Source organism: Epinephelus moara, chromosome 12 (assembly GCF_006386435.1).
Source record: "Epinephelus moara isolate mb chromosome 12, YSFRI_EMoa_1.0, whole genome shotgun sequence".
In the NCBI taxonomy this organism is placed as follows: Eukaryota; Metazoa; Chordata; class Actinopteri; order Perciformes; family Serranidae; genus Epinephelus; species Epinephelus moara.
This window is the reverse complement of record NC_065517.1, coordinates 19,629,486-19,656,387: the sequence shown is the minus strand read 5'-3', so window position 1 is coordinate 19,656,387 and position 26,902 is coordinate 19,629,486. Positions and strand designations below refer to the sequence as shown.

At 41.1% G+C, this 26,902-nt stretch overlaps 1 protein-coding gene across 4 annotated transcripts in view; it reads right to left on the bottom strand.

The window, feature by feature from the left end:
* rgs6 (regulator of G protein signaling 6) overlaps nucleotides 1-26,902 on the bottom strand; it is a 155,715-nt gene that overhangs the window by 20,921 nt on the left and 107,892 nt on the right. For all 4 annotated transcript variants that reach the window (XM_050057606.1, XM_050057607.1, XM_050057608.1 and 1 more), the window contains exons 3-12: nucleotides 23,054-23,150; nucleotides 19,786-19,836; nucleotides 17,431-17,537; nucleotides 13,315-13,366; nucleotides 9,075-9,139; nucleotides 8,752-8,828; nucleotides 5,438-5,519; nucleotides 4,395-4,469; nucleotides 3,885-3,986; nucleotides 3,330-3,391 (exon numbers count right to left, since the gene is read on the bottom strand). In XM_050057606.1, coding sequence (XP_049913563.1) covers nucleotides 3,330-3,391; nucleotides 3,885-3,986; nucleotides 4,395-4,469; nucleotides 5,438-5,519; nucleotides 8,752-8,828; nucleotides 9,075-9,139; nucleotides 13,315-13,366; nucleotides 17,431-17,537; nucleotides 19,786-19,836; nucleotides 23,054-23,150 — 770 coding nt within the window. The remainder of the gene's footprint in view (nucleotides 1-3,329; nucleotides 3,392-3,884; nucleotides 3,987-4,394; nucleotides 4,470-5,437; nucleotides 5,520-8,751; nucleotides 8,829-9,074; nucleotides 9,140-13,314; nucleotides 13,367-17,430; nucleotides 17,538-19,785; nucleotides 19,837-23,053; nucleotides 23,151-26,902) is intronic.

The following is a 26,902-nucleotide window of genomic DNA, read 5'->3' as shown; positions in this document are numbered from 1 at the left end:
ATATAACATCTTGTGTTTAATTTAAAGAGTTTATACAGAGTTTATGTACTTTAACAATATGATTAATAGACTTAAATGTGCCTTGCATTTCCTCCTGTCTTACTGTCAGCCACGCTTGTAAGAAAACAGTTTTTTTTTTTTTTTAATTACTGGGGAAGTGAAGGATACTGTTAAATCAGGATTTTTGCACTCCTAAGTTGTTTATATGAATCTGTACTTGAGCTTGAATGTGTCTGATTCATATTTTTACCTTGACATATACACATGAGCTTCATCGTACATACTGTTGAGCCTGAGGAGAAGCTGGATCACTGATGGAGAACATTCCAGCCTACGGGGATATCAGATGCTCACCGACCCAAAACGTGATCATATCTGACAAATTATTCCTAACGTGAGGTGAATAAAAAATAACTTTATGAAAGTAATCGTTTTGAATGTTATCGCCCAACATGACTGATGTTGTTTGACATGTTGTTTCCTGCACTGTTTGGGTTAACGCCTCAAACTTTTCGCTCTGTGGAGCACCAATTAAACTCGGCTCCGTATGAGGAGTCAGGAGGTTAAAGGGTCAGAGGGGCAGAGCAGCGGAGCAGTAATCACACTTTTCTGCTCTGCTGGGAGGTAATGGCTGTCCCGACTGACTGAGCACAGGATGGGACTGTCAGGCAAATAAACACAGCAGAGTGTCTACCACACAGTGGGGGACAGGTACTATAATAGGTGCTATAACACATATACAAACACATATACATCAATAACGCTTCATGTCTCTCTTGCACTATGGAGAAGGTGGACAAAATACAAAGAATGCCTGCACAGTGCAAAACAAAATCCCTGCAATAAATCTAATGTTTGTAAAGCTTACAGTGTTTGCTTTGAGGCTTCAAGTTTGTGTTCCTGTCATGATGAATCCTATTGTCCTTGTAAGTCGATAGCACAGGCCAGTTGATCCTATTTGTATAGGTACAAATTTCATTCTAATATAAAACATATGACATTATACAACAGTAGATTTGAAGAAAACACAATAACCATTAATTTTCACAAACATGTCAGTTCAAAATGTGCGGAAGAGTTTTGACCTGAGAACAAATCCCAGATAAGAAAACACTGATGAATGTCAGAATCTTCTTGAAAACTGTGTAAGTGGGTTTTAAGAAAACACTTTATCTTAAGAGAGGTTGATGAATGAGGGCCATTGTTGTCTTTACTTTACCTTGAAATTGTATTTGAACAAATGAAAAATCTGCCAGTACAGTAAAACGTCTTTCTAAAGCAAATCGACTAATGATTCAAGTACTTTAAAGGAACAGTGTTTACGATTTAGGGAGATTTAGTGGCATCTAGTGGTCAGGACTGCAGATTGCAACCAGCTGAAACTTCTCCTGGTTAGAATTCCTTCAGTGTTCATTGTTCAGGAGGTTATTCACAGAGGTCTCGTTCTCTCCAACAGAAACCATGGTGATATAAACAGGTAAAAACACTGCATACAACAGTTTCACGTTAAAAATATCAGTCTTTTTCCAATGCTGTCGCTATGGAGGGGCTGCTAACTATAGTGGGCCAATGCGAAAACATGAATGGCCTTACTTGGAGCCAGTGTTTGGTTTGTCTACACTGAGCTACTGTGGAAACATGGCAGTGCAACAGTGGCGGCCCTAACAGTTTTGGTGCCCTAGGCGGTGTGTTAATCTCCACATCCACTCCTCTCAGTAGTGTAGTGGTAGTTGAGTGGGCACCAGAGAGTTTTTGTTGCTTTGACATGATAACATTTTGGTGTTTCGGGGTTCACATGATGTCCGATAACTCGCCCATCTCCCCAAGAGAGCAGGTAAAGTGTAAGGACCGTTGGAGGGGGAGGCAGGGGGGCAGCAGGAACCCAGAAAAAAAGGGCCTCTCTGTTAGTAAGTAGGCTTTGCTATGTTGCTATGTTGTTGTGACCTTATGTCATATTTCAAAATAATATTAGTAATAGTATTAGTAAAAAAAAAGTAAAAGATAAACATTTTGATTTTTTTTTTTCTTCCACCATTTTGGCGCCCTCTATGGATGACAGTGCCCTTAGCATTCACCTATACTGCCTATGTCACGGGCTGGCCCTGCCGATATAAACGGCTCATTCTAAGGTAATGAAAACACAATGATTCTTATTTTCAGGTGATTATACACTAAAGAAAACAAACTTATGATATTTATTGTCTGCCAATATATCCCCCCAAATCCAACACAATGAACTTTTAAGTATTTCACTTGCAATTTTCCTAGCGCAGCAACATAGAAATACAGACTCTCATTTCTACAATATTCTTTAGAACGAATGGATTTCCAAAGACAGCAGGCTGTAATATTTCACTTTTCACCTTTTTTTGATAAAGTAAAGTTTTTGGACTACAGAAAGAAATTACTTGATAAGCCCAAACAGCCTTTGTGGATCTTCTAACCCCCCTCCAATCTGGTTGCTGGACCCCATTACAAAGTAAGGTCAGTTAAGGCTGTCATGGTTCTAGGTTTTGTTTGTAGTTTCCTGGTTTATTTTGTAGTCACTCTCCTCACAAGTCACATCTTGTTTTACTTCCTGTCTGTGTGTTTTTCTCCACGTTTGATCGTCTCCTCCACCCTGATTAGTTTCACCTATCCCTCATTATCCTGCCCTCCCTGGTGTTTTTGTGTGTTCCCTCTTCTGTGCCAGTTTGTCTTTGTACCTCCATGTCAAGCATCCCAGCCGTTTCTCCTTGTGGTGAACAGACCTATCTTTGATGTTTTTTTACTTGATTTTTGGACAGACTTCCTGTGTACTTTACCTTGTTTCACTCCGCTTGAGTTTAGTCTGGTGCATTTGGATCCACCAACTGTTGATACTGTTACAAAGGCAGCCCTTATTTTTCTTTGCTCCATGGCCAGTGCCTTTCTCTTGGACCCCGATTCCACATTGCCAACCCAATGGGGGGAAGCAGGGAAATCCAGGGAGAAACCACAACCTACTAAACCTGTAACCCAGTTCATCCATCAACACAAACAGTCGCTGCACAGATGCTGTGGAATTCAGGCTCTTTTCGTATTAACTCTGCTTCCAAATGTCAGACTGAAACCACCGCAGGTTCACCTCCATCTGCCCCTGCTCTGATACAGATCTGATAAAAGGGAAGTCAGCAGAGCACTGGTTTGTCTGATTAGAGATGGTCAGACAGAGCAGAGCAGATGTGAAAGCAGGCAGGCAGCCTCTTTATGAGAAGCTGGTGTCTCTTTCTCAGCCAACACGATGTGTGGATTGAAGAGATAAATATTAGACATGCTCTTCGTGATGTGCAGCATTTTTAGTGCAGTACCTTTCAGCAACTTTAGACATCTTCATACGGTGACGGTCTAGCTGGGTGTTCAGGAATAAGATCTGAAAGGGGAGGTGACAGCAGTCAGTGTTTGTTCATGCTGGTTTTGTATGAGAACAGCAAACATGACAGTTAAATAACTTCCTTGAATTCTTTAAAAAAAAGTGTATGATTGTCCAAATGCAGAAATCGACAACTTGGCTTTATCATAAGGACCAAACAAAACCATGTTTGAGTTGATTGGCAGCCTCTCTAGCAACGTTAGTGCTTCTACTATTTTCCCATAGGCCAGTTGCACCAGTTGTGTTCTTGTTTTGTGGTAAAAATCAATCTTCCATTGTTCTAGAAAGCAATAAAGCAGAGTTCCTGCTAAATCTGACCCTATACTACAAAGTGTGAAATGCAGTGTAGAGGCTGTCAATCTCCTCTGCAATGCTTCTGTGGAAATGAACTCAAACACTGGTGGAGTAAACATGATACAGCGCAGCACAAATATTGACGCTTTGTTTGAGCGAGTTGATTATATTGGCAAGTTCTGCACGGACAGACTTTTACCTCTTTCTCCACATCCTCCTTGGTGCCTTTCCTGCAGTGATGCGAGGGAGTATGTATGGGACTCTGAGACTGTGTTCCCTCCTCCGCCAAGCCGTACACTGACTGGGCCATTCCAACATGATGAGAGAGGAGAAGTGGGAGAGGTAATAGAGAGATAACAATTTGTACTTGTTGTTTTCCTTGCAGTGCAGATAAAGCATGGAAACAGCTGACAAGAAAGCTACAGTGCACTGTGTTGTAAAGTTAAAGGGTTGAATTTCAGTAATTCAAAGATGATTGATACATGAATGTAAAACTCATTAAGGAACAGTGCTGATATGATTAAGTTATTTGTAACCTTATCTACTGAAATTAAAGTCATCAGTATTTTAATGAATTTACAGTGTTTTTCTATGTGTACATTTATAGTAAACAGATACTAGGAACTTTTCAAAAAAATCTTCACCTTCAGGACTTTCAAATGTCATAACAAAAGGCTTAGCGTCACACTGTTGTAATCAGAGCGTATACCTTCTTAACTCTGTGAGGGTTCTTCATGCGTCTACATTTCCTGATGTCCATCTCTGTCGTGTTAACACATCCAGGCTGGATAAAAAACACATAAAAAACAAGACAAACTAGAATTACTGCCCAGCGGTTTTGTGCCTTGTGGCACCAGTCAAGTTTCTCTTACAGTTAACATCCATGTCTGTGAAAACATGGATACGTCACACATCTGTACAATCTAGTAGAGTAATGTAGGGTGCTTTCACACCTGCCCTGTTTGGTTCAGTTCAATTGAACTCAAGTTTGTTTGCCCCCTTAGTGCAATGCGTTTGGGCAGGATTGAACCCAGCAATCGCACTCAGGTGTGCACCAAAACAACCGGACCGAGACCTTCTTGAAGAGGTGGTCTCAGTCCGGTTACAAACGAACTCTGGTGCGGTTTATTTGTGGTGAGAACGTGTTCCGACCTGGATCTGAACCAACTGCAGTCACATGACACATTGTTTGGGTTNACCAATCAAGAGCAGCTTTCTCACGCAAGGCATTTGATCTGGTCTGCTTGTAAATGCTGCCGTGAGAACGTGAACCAACTCTAGGCACTTATGCAACTTTGGAACAAAATTAGTCCCTGATTCAGACCAAAGCAAGACGACTCTGGGTCTGAAAGCACCCTTTATTAACTGTGCCCCTCAAAGGATAATGCTGACAGCTATTGGCAAATTTAAGGTGGAACCTTTTCTTGATCGTTACTGAAGGCACACTGTAATATCAATATAACAACTCTGACCATTCCACTTGTGTTAATTGGCTCTCTTGCATGACATGCACTTTGGTAATGAATGGATCTTCAAGTGCTTATCGTCATTCCAGTGCGCTCCGGCAAAACCGGTCAAGTTCAGACATTAAATGGACGTAAACATAAGAGAAACACGTTTTTGAGGAGAGTGGGACTCTAAGTTAACCCAAAGCAGAAGCTGTGGAAAGATAGAAAAGAGATGGAAGATGGATGGACTGGATGGAAGACGAGGCGGGTGGCTACACTCTCACATGCAGGGACAGAGGCTTACCACAGGTCTATGGACGTCCCAGAAGGCTCTCTCCTGGCTGTCAAGGATCTTCCTCTCGGTTTTATCTTTTTTCCTGTCGATCCTGCAGATGAGATCAGTCAGTGTGAGAAATACAGCTCTCCTGGCATCAGCGTTAGATGTAGCAGTTGAACCAGGATGGAGGGATAAGAAGGGGACAAAGATAGATTCAGAAGATTATAAAGTCTATATGTCCATCAGTTTTTAACAATATTGAAGCTCCTGTGCTCAAAGGTTTAGCATGGTCCCTGCACCCGTCTGTGCACCATCTCCACTGTGTGTGTGTGCTCTGTTCACAGCCACTGATGTGTACTCTTGTCACTACAGGAGCTGCGGTTGCACTCCAACACTGTGGTTTGCTCTGTGGACAACTCTACAGCCAGGACATCATTTCTTTGGACAACGCTGATCATTTGGTGCTGTTGTAATAGCTAAACAAGTGCCTTGGAAATGTAGGCTTCACAGATTTTGATAGAATGGATGAAACTATTAAATGTGCTCCTACAATTAAATCAATAGTAGAAAATAATTAAATTTACTCAAGTACTTAAACGTACCTCAAAATTGTACTTGTGTATTCTAATTTCATACTACTTAATATTTTTACTCTACTACATGTCCTTTATACTTCATTAGATAGCTATACATATACATCATACACAGCTAGTTACTTTCAGATCAATATTTTACATAGAAACACAAGATCTTATAATATAAACATCAATAATAATGAACCAAGATATGTAGTGATTTATCTCTTGCAGAAAACATTTAAAGATTACTTTTAGTTCTGAGTGATACTGACTTGTACTTGGGAAGAAATATAAATGCAGGACTTTTATTTGTAACTTTTTTTTCAAACTAAAGTACAGTATCCGAATACTCCCTGGCCACTTTATTAGGTACACCTACACAATCAAATGCAATCCAGTGAAATTGCTTTGTGACATATTCCATCTTAATCAAGCTCATAATGACAGTTATTCATGAAGAGAACCTCCAAAAGCCCGCTAAAAAATAGATAAAACAATATCAAAATCATGTTCTCTGGACAAAAGAACATAGTTCTTTGTGACCACCAGCTTTTTCGAAATGTTGGTCACACAGAAAGAAAGAAAGAAAGAAAGAAAGAAAGAAAGAAAGAAAGAAATCATCAAAAGGAGCTTCATGCATAATGAATTAATTAGATTAAATAGACCATACTGTCAACCTCCCCTTGTTGTTCCTACACATTTTCACGGACAAAAAACTTTTCCATGTCTTTTTTCAAGTAATTGTAATAAAACTAGAATTACCACCCCACAGTACACCCCTGAGTTTCTCTTATAGTTTACATCCAAGTCTGTGAAAACATGGATGCCTCACACACATCTTTCCCCCAGTAGCACAGATGATCTTTACAATCAGCATAATTTCAAGGTGGACACTCAGTATTAGTGTCATTATTTTAGTATTGGACCAAATGTCTCCCCTTCTATTCCTGAGTTATGATGTTGAGTAAAAAAGTGTTTTCTGCAGAAACGTATGATGTCACCGTGAAGTTGATCTTTTGGATATAAAATGTCATCACGTCATGATTTTATCCTCTTAGACATTTGTGTGAACTTTTGTCTGCAGTAGTCTATGAATTCTTGAGTTATGGCCAAAAACATATTTTGTGAGGTCACAGTGACCTTGTCCTTTGACCTTCAACCACAGAATTTGAATCAGTTTATTCTTTAGTCTAAGTGGACGTTTGTGTCAAATTTTAAGAAATTCCCTCAAGCTGTTTTTGAGGTATCACATGCATAAAAATAAGACCTCTGACTACCAAATCTAATCAGTTCTAACCAGTTCATCCTTGAGTCCAAATGGAAATTTGTGCCAAATCTGAAAAAAATTCCCTTGAGGCATTCTTGAGATATCTTGCTCACAAGGATGAGACAGTCAGACGTACAACCCAAAAACATATTGCCTCCGACTACAGCTATCACTGGCGTAGAGGCATAAAAACATTTCTTGCCCCATTTGCCCAATGTTTATTAAACATATCAGATTCAAACTCTATCCAAACATGATTTCAGCTTGCTGGCATACATGACGGGAGAGATGAAATGTGGGAAGAAAATTAAGAAACGTACATGCAACACATTCTCACTCAAACCTCGTCACTTATCGACGTTTGGTCATGGACTTTCCATGACCAGATATAACGTACAAGTTATCCTGGGTGCGTTGGATGTTGAAGTTCTAGGACACGGTGTCAAGTTCTGCCTGTTATATGCACTGTCTTCTTTCAAAATACACCTAGGTTTTCACAGGAAATTTACCATTTACACATAATCTCTTTCAAAATAACACCGTAAGTTGACAGTTTTTTCCCTTCAACAACTAACGCATGTGGTTAGGTTTAGGAAAAAAGAACAAGGTTTGGCTTTATAATCTTACTGAGAGCTTTGCCGCCATAACTTTAATTCTCATCCCACCGCGTTTCCCCTGATGCTGCTGAAGGCCATCGAACTATGACGGCGTCTTTTTCCATCAGTGTCTGATGCCACAATGACCTCGAGTGAGACCGAATTGGTACATGAGAATAACAAATGAGGAGTAAAGGACTTCATATGTTTGCTCTGGCTGGTTCCTGGGACCCTGAATCGATGGCCAGATGGGAGCAGCTCAAACTCAGAGTGTTACGGATGTGAGATATCTGCAGTTATAGGTTTGTTCTTCATGTGTAAAGCATTGTCGAATATATTGCAGAGTTATAGTGAGTGTGTAGTGGTTAAATTGTAAGTTGCAGGTGCACACAATGGTGTGAAGTACAGGGGCCCAAATGTTTTGTGCTGTGTGTAAAGATCTTGGGATCGTGTTGAAAATACTGTTCTCACTTTATAAAGTTCGCCCTTGGATTCAGTGTATATCTATAAATTAATCACAGAGGGCTTTGGTAAGGGCAAACATCCATCTTTTTGTATTCCATCCCTCTTCTGTCTCCAGTTTCCAGTCTCTATATGTCCCAACAGCATGCTGTCCATCATTGCTGGTTTAAAAATTTATCCATCATGTCGTCTACCTGAGAAACTTCAGAAACATAAAGCAGCTGACCCGCGGTGCCCTGACAACACTCGACAGGTAATGTTTTGAGAAATCCCATAACATGAGGGTTAATGGAGTCAGTCAGAAACACTCACGACTTGTAATACGACATGTCACACATTGAGGTTATGTTGTATTGTTTATCTTTTACCTTAGGTGTAAGTGACATTACCGCGTGTATTGTGGTTTCATGAGTTGCCGTGGTAACAAAGCACACTTACTTGACCTGGGCCTCAGCCTGCATGTAGATAAACTCCCACTTCCTGGCAAAGGCTCTCTGCAGCCTGGCTAGGTTCTCCTGTTGGAGAGAAGACAGAGACACTGGGACATGTTATAATCAAAAAGTAATATTAAAGCTTTATCAAATAAATCCAAAGACATCCCACAGTTTTAAAGTGTCTGTGATGCAATTAAAATCCCATACTATTACACACACACACACACAAATCTGACCTTTATGAGGTTGTGTTATTCTGCCCCAAGCTTGACACGCAGATCAATGCTACGTATTGATCTGTCTATAGAGGAACAATCCATCACTCACCGCCTCATAATCAGCCAGCTCCAGCCTGGTCTTGTTCTGCATGGTCCGCTTGCACAGGTAAATAGCTGCGGCAGGAACAGAGAAAATCGAAGACTGGGATTTATCAGTTTACATGTTCTCCTTCAGGCATGCATCTCTCATCCCATATGTACCTGCCTCACCTCTCCTCACCTCGCATGGTATGAGAGTACAATCAGTTTCGGCGGCTGTGTGTCCACCTATCTGTTGCTTTAGGATTATGAGCTGGTGTGTGCAGAGGTGCTGAGCCCTAAACTCCAGCCATGGCTGCCTCTGTGACAGGATGAAGGGCAGGAAATAGAGCAGTGTTTGACTAACCCTGTTTACTAGGCCCTTTACAGCGGAGGGAACAACTAAAGCGAAACTGTAGGGCTGGGTGATATGGAAAAGAATCATATATCTCAATGTTTTTGACCAAATACCTCAATATCAATAGTGTGACTATATTGTATTGGTGATTTACATGATGATAATTACTCATTATTAATGTAAATATAAAAGCTCAGTGGGTAAAAGCACACAATAGAACAGCTACAACAGTCTGGTAAGCTCAGAAAATGACATCACTTTACTGTAATTCAGCCTTTATAACCAGGAAAAGACAACACTTTCAATATAATGATATCCAAGATCTAAGACGGTATCAAGTCTCATAACATGATATTGATATAATATCAATATACTGCCCAGCCCTTCTACAGTACGTCTCAGTATCTATATTCAAGTATAACCTGATACAAGTGTGTTTACACTGTAAGGTCAGGTTTTCTTATGAATTGCTTTTGAAGTCAAGTCAGGATACTTGTAGATCTGTTATCATTGTCACTGTCAATATTTAATACATGTTGACACATGAGCCAGAGCCTTCAGCTATCAGGCTTTCCTTCTGTGGAATCATCTTCCTGTTTCAGTCTGGGAGGCAGACACCGTCTCCACATTTAAGACTAGACTTAAGACTTCCTTTTTGATAAAGCTTATTGTTAGGGCTGGCTCAGGCTTGCCCTGGACCAGCCCCTAGTTAGGCTGACTTAGGCCTAGTCTGCCAGAGGACCTCCTATAATACACCAAGCCCCTTCTCTCCTTCTCTCTCTCTCCTCAGTTTCTGAGAAGTTGGTTCCTCTTCATTTGCTAATATTCACATCCTAGTCAAAGTCATTCCCTCCCAATGAAAAACGCAGTCTCCTTGAAGCTTATAGCTGTTAGTGATGGAGACAGGAAATTAATGCATATGGGGAAAGCACCTGTGGCTGTAGCCGCCCTTGTCAAATGGATTGATAGAGCCTGGTTACGTAACGCCCCTGAAGTGAAACAGCTGTACTGTATTTTGAAACAGTCAATAAAATTCAGTTATAATAATCATCCACTTATTGTAATCAGTTTGACCTAGACAGACATGATCACTATGAGTGGTTTTCGCTATATTCAAATCATCTTCGTGTTTCAACAGACTTTATTTTTGCCAATAAAAACCTCTGAAGCAGAATTCAGGTCAAGATGGGTCGCTACAACTCTTCACTGAAACCCAGAATTAATTTTATTGTTAGAAGCTCTTCAGCACGATGAACCACTAGACCTTTATTAAAAACTAATTCTGCTATGTATTCAGTCTCTGAATGAAAAGAGACAAAAATATAATCATGCAGTTAAATTGATACTGGAACTGAATGTTAAGTTAAGTTTGCAGCACAGTTTTTATGGTTGTGATCAAGTAGATGCCCATATCATATCGTATTGCACCGTACCACATCGCATCGCATCGCATCGTATCATCACATATCACATATCAGATATCAACCAAATGACTGGTTGATATCGACTTGTTTTTACAGATAAGATAGGTTATATGCAAGTAAACATATTGGTCTAGCCCTATGAAATATATTTTGGTTTGTGTCACCTATTAATCACTATCAAACCTGTGCATGTAAAGTAGAAAAATGTATCTCTAGATTCAGTCTAAACACAGAAGAGTAAATCTTATGATTATGTATGGTTAATTATATTCTGCTGGTTTGATAAATGTAGAACACCTTCTACATCGGCCTCATTAACACTTGCTGTGAATTCCATTTAAAGACTGAGTGAAGCACAAACATTTTCCAGCGTGACAGGAAAGTTGTTCATAACCGGAGAATGATAGAAATCAAAACACCTGTAAAATATTACAGTTTAGACATTCTGATCAACATCTTGATTAGCACTCCCTTAAATATTGTATTATTGTCTTTTTGAGTAATGCAATGGTACTGTGTGCTAAACACTATCCTGAGATAATGGATTGTGATTTCTGACAACTGGTATGGTACAATACTGTATGATATATTTAGTGACATATAATGTACACACAAAAACAAACAAACAAGAAAAACAGAAAATAGTAATAATTATTTTGAAAAAATAACAAAAACACTACATTAACTACTGGATAACTATTGGATTTTCTCTTTTATATGGTTAAAGGTGAAGTGACAAAGATTTAGGGAGATTTGGTGGCATCTAATGGAGAACTGCAGATTGCAACCAGCTAAAACTTCTCCTGGTTAGAATTCCTTTAGTGTTTATTGATCAGGAGGTTTTTACGTGGAGATGAATTATCCACAGAGGTCTCTTCCTCTCGAAAACAAACAGACCTGGGGCTTCATGTACAAATGGTGCATTCGCACAAAAACGTGGCGTATGTCCTTTTCCACGGCAAAGTTCAGATGTATTAAGAGTGAAATGACCGTGGAAATGTGCGGTGCCTCACGCCAACTTCATGGCTGGCGTACACACGTTTCTACAGCTGTTGATCCTTTGGAGACACTTAGAGGTGATGCTGGGAAACTGTTATAATAAATAAATGTGAAAACAATTAGTCCTCAAGAGTGATGTGCACATCAGAGACACATGAACAATTAACACTGATGAACAATTAACACACCCACGTGTTTGCAATAAGATGAGTGGATATAAAAGCATGCGCAAAGTGGTGCCAAAAATACCATTAACAACAATGGCTGTTTTAGCAGTATTTGCCGCATTGGTTCCTGAGGGCAATCCTCCTGGAACTGTGCTGGAGTTGCAGCCGACCTTAGAACGCGATACGGCGAGAAGCCATGTGCTGCCTGTATCCATACAGGTGCTAGCAACACAGGCATTCCAGAGGGAGCTGGCCGACCGATCGGGACTGTGCCAGTCGACCCTGAGCCGAGTCATGCCAGCTGTGTGGGACGGAATTATCCGCATGCCAGCCAGGTATATCAAATTCCCATATGCAGCTGAATGGGCCAACATTAAAGCGCAATTTGCAGTGAGGTTTTCCTAATGTTATCAGAGCTATCGACTGCACACACATTATAAAAGCGCCATTGCAGGATGAATTTGTTTTTGTCAACAGGAAGCATTTTCATTCGATCAGTGTGGATCTTGTGGATCTCAGATTTTCTTTTTTTCCTGTCTTATTCATTCTTTTGTTTTAGTTTTCTGATCGTGCAGAGAGGGGAGTCTCAGTTGCAGGTTCCATTTAAATATGATTTGCATATTTAAATGGTGGTGTGGACAGGGAGGGGGCCGGGTACTCCAACATGTGCGCTCAATTCCACGTTGATTGGGATGTACAAAGGAAATGTGCTTGGATTCTTGTGTACGCACAGATTCATACATCTGGATATTTTTGTGCGTACGACGGATTTAAGCGTACGCCATGTTTCAGTAGGAAATCCACGCAAGTACATGAGGCCCCAGGTGATTAAATCCGGTAAAAACACTGAATACTTCACGGATGAGCTTCTAACTACGGTGGCCAACATGAAATCGCAGTAACATGTATGGCTCTATCTGGAGCCAGTGTTTGCCCACTCTGGGCTACTGTAGAAACATGGCTATGCAACAAGGCTATATTCCATTTATGTCAATATAGCTCCTAAATCCTTCACACTGGACCTTTAAAAAAAGGGTTCCATACTTAATTAAAGGTCTTTCTGGAGCCCCTTAAAGAGTACTGAATTTTCTCAAACTTAAAATAGCACAATGTGTCTTTAATCCAGTAAGTAAAGGCAGGTGTGTGTGGTCTTTTCATTTATCTAAAACTAGGTGTCAAAAAGCAATACAGTGGCCTCTGTTGAACATAATACAAGGGGGTCTGGAGGGACACCTAGGGCCAATTTGATGACCAAGCATTGCTCCTTAAAATACACAAGAGAACATACTATAAGGAGAAGTTGTCACAAATTACGGCTCTTACCATAGTCTGTGTTCTCAGGCTCCCAGCAGTTGGACGGCCAGAAATACGGTGCCTGACGAGAGAACAAAGGGAAAAGTTGACAGACAAGAGTCGTGGATCAACCAGTGGTTAATATTTCAAGGACGGAGAGTCAAAACTATGAAGACAAACGCGTCCTTTCGAAACTTTCTGACAAAATCTGGAGTGATGACGTTGACCTTTACGGGGAAGTTGTTTGTGCCTCAGAGACACAGCTGTGCACATGATTGCCCTGCACCACTATGTGAGCAATCACAATATTTTTTTTATTATCAGTATTGAACCAATTCAGAACAGCTGACTCCTAAAACTTTTCACAGAGTAAGAGGCATCCTGGGGTGTTGCAGAGGCGTGGGAGTGCTGCAGCAACACAATATAAACGAGCAGCGATGAAAGCTGCAAAATAAACAACGGCAAAGCAGAATAATAAAGCCAGCAGGCGAAGCACAGATGCTGATAGGATTGTTATTTGACATAGCTGGCAGGGTTTTGAATCAGTTTTAAAACCACCTTCAGTTGTTTCAGCGAAGAGAGATTTAGATGGTGTTAATTGTTTTGGTTTTCCTGCTCCGTGTTTTTCTTTGCCTTGCACTTAATTTGCCGAGAAAATGAAATGCTAATGAATGGTGATTATCTTTATGAAGCTTTGCTACGATGGCGAACGGCCCTCCTCCTCCTCCTCTTCTTGTCTTCTCTTCCACTTCACTTTGAAGGAGGAGAACCAAGGTCACAGCACGGTAATGTGCACTGCCGTCTGGTTTAATTAAACTGCTCTTCCAGCTCGGGTGGAGACTGAGCCCTCCAACAAGACTCAGTGAATAGGAAGGAAGATGCTACACAGAGATCATTCTAATCTCGCCACGTGCTGCCTCGCCGTTCCCCACTGAGGAATGTGAAAACATTGTTTCCTATTTTTAATTAGGAAATTCTGGATAAAACAGTCTGGGATAATTAATCTGTGACTTTAATGCCACCGTCTTATCTGCGAACGGTGAAGGAGGAGTAAAATGTCAGCACGCTTCTCTCTCCTTTCTGTCCCTTGATGAGATTCTAATTCCAGTGCACTACTCTACTACACTGTGTCTCTCTGTCAGGCTTTTGGTAGCCGCCTACTCAGCCCCAAACCCAGACCTGCTTCCCTCGCTTGCTTGATGAATATTTTAACAGATCACCATTTATTTTTAATCGGGTCACACAGGATCCCAGCATAGTACTGAGGAGGCTGTAGATCGTGGACAGGGCCTTTTGTCATCGGGATCAAGATTGGTGTGTAGTAATTCCATTACAGTGCGAGTAATCTTCAACAGCTGATTAAGGTCTTTATGAAAAGTAAGCGCACCCGCGATCAGATTAACCTCACTGGACTTATCTCTCACACTAATGCAGGATGAAGACTGGATTAGTTTGAGCTTAGGTCTGCTACAAAAGGCAGGGGGCAATTTGAATTTATTGGAGAAAAAAATGATTGCAATCCATTTTGATTAAGAGCCATTATTAGAAGATCTGCTTTTTTTTTTTTTTTTTTTTGTTAATATCTACAAAAATAGTCACTTTTTTACTATTATTTGTGGCCCAGACATACCTAGGAGTGAGGGTGGGGGGTGGGTTGTTAAAAGGTAAAAAACAAAAAAGAGAGAATGTAAACAAGGTTCGAAGTAAAGACAGAGTGTACATTTTTCCCTTTTATTTTGATGTCATTTTATTTTCTCTTTTAACAAATGACAATTTTCAATCTTCATTGTCTTTATTTTCTGATTGGCATCTGAACATTTGTATTGTTCTTATTTACTCATGCTGCTGCTCTTTCTGCCTTTCGCTGACCTGTAGGAATAAACAGATTAAAAAAAAAAAATCTACAAAAATAAACACTTCCTAAAGTTGCATTCCAGTTAAGTGGGGCTCCTGAAAATGTGGATTTTTTTGTGTGGGTTTACTTCACCCTATACTTCATTCTACTTAACTTAGACCTGTTGTCCTCGTTCATGGACACTTTTCGTGCCATCTAGTGGTAGTAAGAGCACAATACACCAATCCATGTAAAAACAAGATGGCCGCCATCTCTGATCCTGACACAATGGACAAAGTCCAAAACTTGATCAAACTTTATGGTTGAAATTTGTAGCTTAATTTTATGATGAATAATGTTTATAGATTGATATGGCAACAAATTTGACCAATTGTAGCAACAGCATACCCCCGATTTTTTGGCATTCCGGTTTGATTTGGGCGGAGGAGGCGAATTTCTGTTTCCGACTTCCGTTTACATATAAGTAAATATGCTGAACCATTGCGATGGATTCAGAGTTTGCAGTGACGCCAATTATGTTCCGCCTTGTTAGTTCACCGCACGGACCGTTTAACCTGACAACAACTGCAGCCGGCTCAAACGTGATTGGTCAATATCACGAGGACTACAAACAGCCTACAACCGGAAACCAGGGCTCTTCCGCTCTTCTTCCGGAGGCAAGATCTCCGGGGTTTGCCTACAGACTCTACATTCACTGAATGTAGAGTCTGTATGTAGAGACTATAGCAACAGTAACAGGCTTAGACTCTGTTAATTAGTCAGTAGCCTACTTGGTTGAAGACACTGGGACTTTCTTATCGTCTCGTTTGAGGACATTGGGACTTAATTATCGTGGACAATGTTGAGTTTTTTATACTTTGCAGGCCCAACTGATCCCAACTAGCGAGGAAAAATTAAAAATGCATACCACAAAAAAAGTGCAGGTCTCAGGAGGATTAATGAATTGCCAACTAATCTGATAATCAATTTATCAGTTTGGGTAATTTTTTAAGAAAAAAAAAAAAAGTCCAAATTATCTGATTCCAGTGTCTCACATGTGAATATTTTCTTCTTCTCTTTTTTACTATGATAGTAAACTGAATATTTTTCGGTCGTGGACAAATCTGAGGACATCATCTAGGGCTTGGAAAACACTGATTGACATTTTTCCCCATTTTCTGACGTTTCATAGACCAAACTAATTGATTAATCAAGAAAATAATTACCAGATTAATCAACAATGACAATAAGTGTTAGTTGCAGCCTAGTCTTGCATAGCCAGACCCATCTCCACAGTGCTGTGTCAGCAGTAGAGAAAGGTCTGGAATCACTGATTATCTTGTTACTACAGGGGGAAAAGAAGCTCACATGACTCGTTAAAACCCCAGACAATACCTGTATGTGGCTGTTGCATAACATTATTATGATGGCATTATTATCAAAGACGCTTGTGTAAAGTTGAACATATCAGCACATTATGAAGTCACTGTCAAAAACAATGTTTTTCCCTTATACAGGTATGTCAGTATTTCCTTAAATTAGGAATGTTGCCACAGTAGTTCTTCCTGTCACAACCATGACAGTGTCCTTTTTGTTGATTTCATACATTGAGGATCTGTAATATATTAATATTGTGCATTAACTGTAAAGCACTGGTTCCCAACTGGTACAGCCACGGGGTCCAGATTTGTCCTTAGTCATTAATTCAAGGTCACACAGTTTAAAACATTCAGTGTCATACTTCTGTTTAGCCATGTCTCCACCTAGTTTGCTGCGTCTGTCAAGTAGCTATCTGTAATTCACTCACTCTACAGCAGGAAATGGCACTTCAAAATAAAAGCTCTGTGCTGGAAATTCACTATACTTCAAAATAAAGTGTGTTTTTCACAAACCACTGCTGTAAAGTAAGTCTTGTCTTCTTTTATCCTATAAACATTCACTGAATCGCCAAAATGCTGAACAAGATACCCTCTCAGTTCTCTTTGCAATGACCTCATACATGTAGTGGTAATTATAACATTGTTTTAAAATCAATGTGTTAGCCTTGTTGGCAACATCTGATACTCAGCTCAGTATCAGGTGACACAAGAGAAGTTCAACAAAGTGTCAATTACCAATCTCAGGATACTCAACAGACACTGTAACCATAAACCTTTAACATGAACCCAAGACATTAACAGCATATTTTCTTAGAACTCACTTCATTCCACTCTTGAATTATCTAAATATAACGTGAACATGCTCTATTGAGACCTCTCCACTTCTCCTTCAGCCTCCTCTGTGTCTTTATCACCACTTGACGCTCTGCTCACCTGAAAGCGGTAGAAAGTGCCGTCATCTTTGAGGGAGAGGACGTGGTCTGATATAGGGAAGAAGTACCCCTGAGCTGCGATGAGACTCCCGATGTGCATGGCCTCAGCTGAGACAGGAGAAGAACAAGGAGTACTGATCACTGTGGGCTCTTCAGCACTTCACATATTATGTGTGATGTACTATCTACTTGAATGAAATAATCTCAGTGGTAGGGACAATGAAATCATGATAGACCTTCGTGAAAGTGTCATTTAGAACAAGATATAAATATAATACCATGAGGAAGCTGCCACATGTAAACATAATCTTCAAGTTATGGATTTGGCGAAAAGCCACAAACGTACAATTTTGTGTCATTAAAGGTCACACATTACTGTAGATGCAACTAAACTTTTTATCACAGTGTACCATATATATAAGCAGCATGTCGTGTCCCTTTGAATTCAAATTGGATTTCAGCTATATGATTCAGCCCTGAGGTATTTTGGCTGGACATGGATGACTCAATGATTGACTCAGTGTCCAGGCTGTGGGTTACTGCACCGACAGTAAACACTGCTCTCCCACCACATGCCTTCAGGTCGGGTCAACTACACAACAAATCCACAGCAAAAACTAGCCGGGACTTTTGTTAAAACTCTAGTTTTCATCATTTGCTGCTCCTTGTCATGTTTTTACTCAGTATTCACCAGTACTAGCTTGTGGAAAACTTTATTTTCTTGGTGAAGTGTAACTGTAAATATCCTCTGTCTATTTCAAACATGTCAGTATTTATGCTTCTGAAAAGGTAAAACCTTAAAGATTTTTCCTATGACAGATCTGCAGTGTCCACCACACACTGTGTCTGACCTTTCACAGACTGGACTGCTGTGACAAGCTCCTGTTGTCAAGCTACCATACTGTATGTTCCCCTGTATTTCACACATATAAAAGGGGGTTTCAGTTCCAGTCTTGGAGGCCAAAGCTTGGCAGCTCTTTGTTCCTCGCTGGTAGTTAATGAGCCACACCTGTCCAGTACCCACCTGAGACCAGGTGCTTATTACCTGCTCAGGAGGAACAAAAGCAGGGCTCTGGTGCTTGAGGACTGGAACTGAAAACACCTGTTGTACAGTAACACAGCTACATAAAGGACACCTCAGACTTTGATCTTAATGGTTATCTGCTTTTGTTGTTGATGATTGTGTTTTGGCACTGTCATAGTGAGAGGCAGATATTATAGGGGAGAGAGAGGGAAGGACCTGCAGCAATGGGCTGTAGGCCAGGACCACAGGAGGTGAGCTGGGCTTTGAAGTGATTTTTTGTGGTGGCTTAACAGTGGTGAAGCAACTCCCAGGTCCATCACATGGTGCCATTGGGCCCAAAAAGACTTTTTTTCCCATGGACTTACATTGGGAAAGGGACATTTGTTAATCTGTTGATACATTTTTGAGTGTCACAACCCCTGCAAAATGACTCATTCCAATATCAGGATTTGATCCATTCGGTTGGTGATGTGCGCTTTGTGTATGTATGGAGGAAAGCAGCTCTCATGAGATGTCATGTTGTTGTCACTGAGAGAGATAAAAGCTGGCTCGGACAGAGGAAGTCTCTAATGCCAGGTTCACACTGCACACAGGAGCGCCATGAAGCGCGCCAATTTTCTGTGGAGCACTGCCTGCTTGCTAACAGCACCTATGTTAAGCGACTGGCCTGTTCACACTGGACGAGACGCAGTGCTGAGTGCCCAGGCTGGCTCGCAATCTGCAGCAATAGCTTTAGCATCTGGTCTAATTGATATCAAGCATATATTAAACGTATTTTAAATTATCTGACATTATCTGATAAATGACAGAAAAGGCATCCCATGATTCCACATATTTGTTAGCTGTGTCTGAACAGAGAGTGAGAGTGACAAAAGAGCCACACACACTCACACACACACATACATACATACATAATAATAGTGCAGATCATCCAAGTAATTTCATACCATGGAACTAGAGCTTTCTTTCTGAGCAACTTTCACAGGAACAAACAGAGTCCCGCCTTTAAGGCTGTATCCAGGTCTCTGAACACATCCTTACTTTGGGCTGAACCCAGGCCGCCATGGCAAGGACCCAGCCTCAGTGGCAGGCACTCTACATGGTGAGCTACCTGGGCATCCCATTACTGGTCGTTTATATCTGTAATAATGTCAACTGGGAGAAGCTGCATCCAGTAAGTTTATGTGTATCATAGTTACCGTATTTGTATGCCTTTCAGTAAATAGTGCCCTGTAGTTCTGCAGGATTCCTGATGTCATGGGAGGCCTGGTGCCCTTAACACAGTCATTATATTCAGCACAGTACAGTCTGGTAAAATTTTTCAAAACTTACCTGGATCTTCCATTGACAGATTCTTCATCAGCCACTGTACAATATCAGTACCTGAACCAGGGCAGACAAAGAAAGACAAATATACAGTGTTCGGTCATACGTCCGGTAAACATGAGGTACGATTTACATAGCAGAAGTAGTCTGGGAAAAAAGTGAGAAAGGCAGTAGAAAAGCACAGAAGCATATTATCGTTGCTTGACAAAAAAAAATGTTTGTCTGAAACAAACACCTTTTAATGTGTGTATTGGAAAGCATGTGTCAGACACTTAACGGTAATTTGTCATGATGTACCAATTCTTTGGCTTTCTTGCGAGAAACCCCTCAAATGTCCATCCTGTTTTGAGTCTCTTTACTCCACAACACTTGCTTTCAAAGTAATGAGATAATAATCTTGATAATTCAGAAAAATTAGAAATTAGAAGATTATCTTGTTAATTTAGGAAAATGAGCAGATTTTTCGCAGCCGAGTGTGAAGCGGCTGGGATGAGAATCAGCACCTCCAAGTCTGAGGCCATGATCCTCAGCCGGAAAAGGGTGGATTGTCCACTCCAGGTTGGAGGGGAGGTCCTACCTCAGGTGGAGGAGTTTAAGTATCTCGGGATCTTGTTCACGAGTGAGGGTAGGATGGAGCAGGAGATTGACAGGCAGATTGGGGCAGCGTCAGCAGGGATGCAGGTGCTTAATTGGTCCGTTGTGGTGAAAAGGGAGCTTAGCCAGAAAGCGAAGCTCTCGATTTACTGGTCGATCTACGTTCCAGCCCTCACCTATGGTCACGAGCTCTGGGTAGTGACCGAAAGAACGAGATCGCAAGTACAAGAGGCCAAAATGAGTTTCCTCCGCAGGGTGGCTGGGCTCAGCCTTAGAGACAGGGTGAGGAGCTCGGACATCGGGGAGGGACTCGGAGTAGAGCTGCTGCTCCTCCACATCGAGAGGAGCCAGTTGAGGTGGTTCGGGCATCTGGTAAGGATGCCTTCCGGACGCCTCCCTTGGGAGGTGTTTCGGGCATGTCCAACCAGGAGGAGATCTCGGGGCCGCCCCAGGACACGCTGGAGGGATTACATTGCCCGGCTGGCCTGGGAACGCCTCGGGGTTCCCTCGGAAGAGCTGACGGAAGTGGCTGGGGAGAAGACTGTCTGGGCTTCTTTGCTAAGGCTGCTGCCCCCACGACCCGGACCCGGCGGAGGACGACGAGTAAGAGTACGAGCAGATTTTTTTCCATGAATAAAATTATCATAATTGACCTTTTGCTAAACCCCATCCCTTTGCGTTGGTCTGTAAAGCTGTCGGAGTAAGCATGGAGCCCACATCATAACTAACTGCATCCCCTGAAGAAATATTATCATATTTTTGGAAAAATGAAACAGTGATTCCAAAGAGAAGCAGACAGAGGGGTCTACAGTCTGTGTTTGAAGGATATATCCTATCCATATCTTTTTCTTAACTGTTATAATCATCAAAAAGCAAAAGCAGCATGTGTATACATTCAGTAGGCTATATCTTCAGTAGCTAGCTAGCTAACCCTACACTTTCCAGGGTTTGATTTTGGTTTTGGAACAGGGAAGAAATGTATATCTTTTTCCAACCTCTCCACATAACGAGTATCATTAATACACGACGTGCCCCAGGCACAACATTTAGCTCCAAATCCACAAAACCAGCCTGAAAATGAAGGAAATCTGAAACAACTGCATTAGAGTCAACGGAGCACAGCTGTGTTGTTGTCGGACCCTGGTCTGAGCCGGCCTGATGCTACGATATGATTGACCAGTCTGCGTCCAGGGGCGAGACTTAGCGAAGCGATTCTGACACAATAATGTCATTATGTCAGATGCATTATGCTTGAGTGAGTTTTCTTTCATCCCCTCTGTTTTTAGCCACATTTTGGGGCTATATGTAAATGTAAATATGTAAATATATAAATTGAGTCTCAAGGGAATAAGACAAGATGAATTAAATTAAATTAAAAGCAAGGAGGTGCATAATTAACTGTACTCAAAATGATGTGAAATAAAGGACAATTTGCTGGCTTTAAACTAAAAGAATTATATCTGCTAGTTAAATTGAATAATTAAAAAACAAAAGTGAATAAATGCAGAAATAATAAACTTTCTGACTACTTCATCTCAAGTACTTGTCTTGAAACAGATATAACAACCAAGAAAAGTCTCTTTATGATAAGCAAAGATACTAAAAAGCTTTCTTATTTTGCGGTGGAGATAGGGAATGATCTCATCAGTGCTTCCCCTCTGCTTTCTCTGAGTCCTGAGGGAGGCGGTGTTTAATTCTTCATCATTCATTAGTTTCCAAGCCCCTTGGCACTCAGTTGCAAACGTCTCAGCCGCTGCTGTAGTAATTGTGTTCATTGATATGCTCTGCTTATGGCATATTGGAGTAATGTATTTTCCATAAGTGCGAGGACTGAGAGAGAAGAAAAGAAGAATGTTAATAGCCTTTCTTTGTTTTCATCATTTGTTTGGGGGTGTGTCACACCTCCCACCGCGGCTCCAGATTTATTTAGATTATCAATCGAAGCAACAACAGCCGGCAGCCAAGGTGGCTGACTTTAATCCCCACCTGACAGGTACAACTGGCTAATAATGTGCTTATTTTTCTAATGGAAATGTTTGTGTGCATGTTTCCCCGGTGACTCACATCAGCGCAGTTCCACACTTTGACACCTACAGTCGCAGCTCTACTGAAGCAGTCGGAGGTTGATTGCCTTGCTTAAGGGCACCTTGACAGTAGGAGGACAGCATTACTCATTCCGTTTCCACTCTCACACTTTCTTTTCCAAACATTTAATCATATGTTGTCCTCCCACTTTCCCTCCAGCTACTCGGTTACACTCCGGCGAGCCACTGCTTAAGAAACTGAGCAGCAGCCTCAACAGGAGCAGCATGAAATGCAGCCACAACACATATTAATATGGATCCTGTATATATAGATACGTAAGGGTGTGACTCAGCTGCTGGAGCTCTAGCTTGTGGATGTTCCAACACTACTGCCATCACTATTCACGGCCATCACCATTAGGCTTGTTGCAAAACCCACAACTGAATGCAGGTAATTGACATCAGTTCTGGTGTTGCTGCTAGGAAATCAGTTTGCATTTTACATGCCCGTAGTTTCCGAATAATTTCCTCAAAGTTTCCTGGACAAACCAAACCTTAACCACATAGGTGGACATACAAAGATAAACATATGCATCATTCTAGTAACATAATCTTCCACATAGTCTTTGACATCTCTTCCTCCCTCTGCTTCTTACCTGTAACAACACTGGGGATTTTGGTCATGAAACTTTTGACAGTTCTGATGGGCACACCCTCCGTCTCATCCTGAATGTTAGTGACAATCTCTTCAATCTGCAGAGGAAGGGAAGCAGGCAAAGAGGACAGAAAGATAGACAGAGACAGACAGGGAAAAGGAGATATGGTTAAAACAGGGTGGTTAAGATTGAAACTTTAATACCATCCATTTGAGGCTAGTCATACTTCAAGGACTCATTAAATATGCTATATTCAGCATATCAATAAACCATCACCGCATTAGTTTTAATCTGCCAGTTTCTACTCTGCATTTTAGATGTGCGATGTGTCTCATTTCCTGGATCTGCCTCTGTCAAGGTCTGCATTTGAATATTAAATTTTTTGCTTGAAATGGTGCATATTTGTAGCCTGCATTTTTCCTAATTTCTAGAGAACTTTTTAGAACTGTTTTTAAGCAAGACATCAGCAGCTATAGCGATGACAACTGTGCACCAGAAGCATGTGTTTTAAGCCAAAACATGATCTTTTCCTGGTCATAACCAAGTGTTTTTTGTGCCTCAACATAACCAACATTAACCACAGTGTTGTTGAATTGTAAAAAAAAAAAAATCAAGTTTCAACATATGCGTTACATAATAACACACAAATGTGACATATCCATGGTTTGCAGGGACATATAATGCCAACATGTATTCTGGCAAATGGGTTGGAAATTAGCCACTCAGTTGCCAGAAGAAAATGTTGGGCGAGATGCCTGGCAAGCTGCAGACCACTGTTCAAGAACAACAAATAACAAAACTGGCCTCAAAATCTGAAATTATTGCTGTTTTCAGGGGCTTTTTAGGCACCAAATGTGGGCGTTTTGGAGAGACCCACCACTGTTTTTTTCCAGTGGAGATAATGGCATAAAAAGCAGTTCAGTCAGAAATACTACATTTGGTGGTATTTCATGCACCTATGTGGAAAGCCTCAAGGCAGAGAGAGCACACCTCTCTGCCCTTCCACATTCAAACAAGAAAAGCCTGAGGCAGAGAGAGCACACCTCCCTGCCCTTCCATGCACCTACATGGAAAGCCGAAGGCAGGGAGAGCAGCAGAAAGACTGCCCAGGAACATAACAGAGCAGCATCAATGACAAACAGAAATGACATTGATAAGTTAGAAACAGCATGAAAAGGAGGAGCTGGGGTGGAGGTGGGTTGCAGAGGAAGCAGCAACAGTAGGCAGACCAGAGCAGTTTAAATAGGGCGCCCTGAATGAGATTCACCGATTGGTTGCATAGAAAGGAATCATGTGATCTATCAGCTGAGCTTGACATTGTGTCCTGCCTGAATATGTGTTTGTACCGAGACATTACAGCTTTTCTAGTCAAGACTGAGCCCCCCAAAAGTTGATTAAGGTGAAACATGATTTTCCTAACATAACCACACATTAACTTCAGCACTGTTGAAATGTAAAGTTTCAATGTATCCATTGTGGTTTGGAGAAAAGTGTCATGTCAACATTTTTTCTTGCCATTGGTTTGAAATTAAACACAGCTAGTGTGTGTACTGGTGGGGGTTAAAAACAGGAAGTCTTTCATTTAAGCACAAACAGACACAAAGCTCTGAGAGTTTCTGGTGTACCAGGGCATTTGATTGATTTAACCATGGAATCCTGATGTTACATTACAATTATCAGTGAGATCATGCTGCTGCTTGGAAACAAAACAAATTAAATCAAATTTGAGTCCACTTTTTCTGCCTGTCCTCTCAAATCAAACTTCTCATTGGTTTCCCCCAATACTGATCTCTAATGTCCTGACCCAGCATCTTGTTTTAGAGGCACTCATTGAGGAAATAATGATCCTATTTCATAACACCTTTACATTCAGTAACTATACTTAAATCACAACATATTGTTACGCATGGTGATAACATCTACAAAAGCTGCTACAACAGCATGAGGGCTGAGGAAAATCTCAGTACTAAGTCACATGAAATCATGTGATCTGAGCAGGAGATGGGGTTCAGCAGGTACAGCACGTGCCTTCAGGCTATTATTATAACTGTACAGATGTTAAATGAAACACGTTGCCCACTTTACACTGTAGTAGTCAGATCTGTTGTGTTCATTGCAGTATTGACACCCCTCTCTCTGCACAGATGCTTTTTTGTTGGCGTCAGAGAGTGGGAAGTGAGAAGTTTGGTCGCTTTGGAGACAGCTAACGCAAAACAACCACACAACTCAGCAGCTATATATAAACTCTAAATCAAATCCTGAGGCGAACGAGAGAGAGAGAAAGAGAGAGGTGGCTACATGTGTTTATTTACACCTGGACCATTAAAGCAATCACAGTGAAGAAGAGCATAAACAAAGACACAGTACAAAAGACGTGTGCACACTCACAGTCAGGCATGCACAGAGTTCTAGCTCTGAGGACAAAACACTTCAACTTCCTGAGTTTCTAGTACATACAGTGTGCTGTACTGAACACACACATTCACATGCATGTTGTGAACATTTTTCTGACCCTTTTAGCTTTATCTTTAAAATGTGTGCAGCAGCTTTCAGTGAGCAATTCTCACAGGCACCCACGCTGGGTCAAAGCTTACATGACTACTTCCACAACAGACTCATACAGACTCTACTTAATGTACAATGCTTTAAATAGACAGAACATATGACACATCCTGAACTGTACAGATCTTCCGAGATCTCTGTGATCATACATTGTGACAATTACGCTCAAAACCATTTTGCTTTGCTTGTGTAATTTTCCCTTGTATGACTAGCCTGTATTATCATCATATGTCCTGGAATACAGAAAAGCATATTGTTCGATCTCCTCCGTCTTTAGAAGCTCGATAATTTGACTGAGAACATGTGATTATTTACAGGTCACCTCAGGGAGGAAATGTACGGTGAGGGAGTTTAGAGACAGTGGTAACTGTGCTGCAGGAGAGAAATTCAGCTGCTTCAGAAGAACAAAAGGACAAAGGAGCAAAGCATCATATATTGGTCTGAGTATTTATTTTGTGCAGCACAGCTGGTTCAATATGCTGTTTTTTTCATCAGTAGTTTCTTGAAAATATCACGATCGGTTGTTTGGTTGGGTTTATTGTTAGCCGTCTAATATATTTAGAAAATACAACACACTGTTGTCCTTGGTATTTTACAGTCCATCAACACTTACAACAATGGACACAAGCATCGACCAAAGAAGGGGATTAAGTACTAAGCAAAAGCCCTGAGCAAACAAGCTCCAGGGTTGTGCTTGTTGCATCTCCATCTCCCAACGACCTTGAGATGTTATACAGCTCAACATTAACATCTTGTGTTTTTGCCACTAGTTCAACACTGTGAAAAATATACAAACAACGTTCATAAAAGTTAAGGGAGCACTTAATCAGCACAGTATAACTCCAAGTCAGTTAAACTTCAGGGATATTAAAGAGATAGTGCACCCAAAAATGAAAATTCAGCCATTATCTACTCACCCATATACCGATGGAGGCTCAGGTGAAGTTTTAGAGTCCTCACATCCCTTGTGGAGATCCCAGGGGAGAGTGGGTAGCAACACAACTCCACCTAATGCAGGCTGACAGCGCCCCAGATTCACACGTCCAAAAACACATAATTGAAACCACAAAATATCTCCAAGGGCGGCACAGTGGTGTGGTGGTTAGTACTGTCGCCTCACAGCAAGAGGGTTGCCGGTTCGATCCCGGGTGTGGGAGCCCTTCTGTGCGGAGTTTGCATGTTCTCCCCGTGTCAGCATGGGTTCTCTCCGGGCACTCCGGCTTCCTCCCACAGTCCAAAGACATGCAGATTGGGGACTAGGTTAATTGATAACTCTAAATTGTCTGT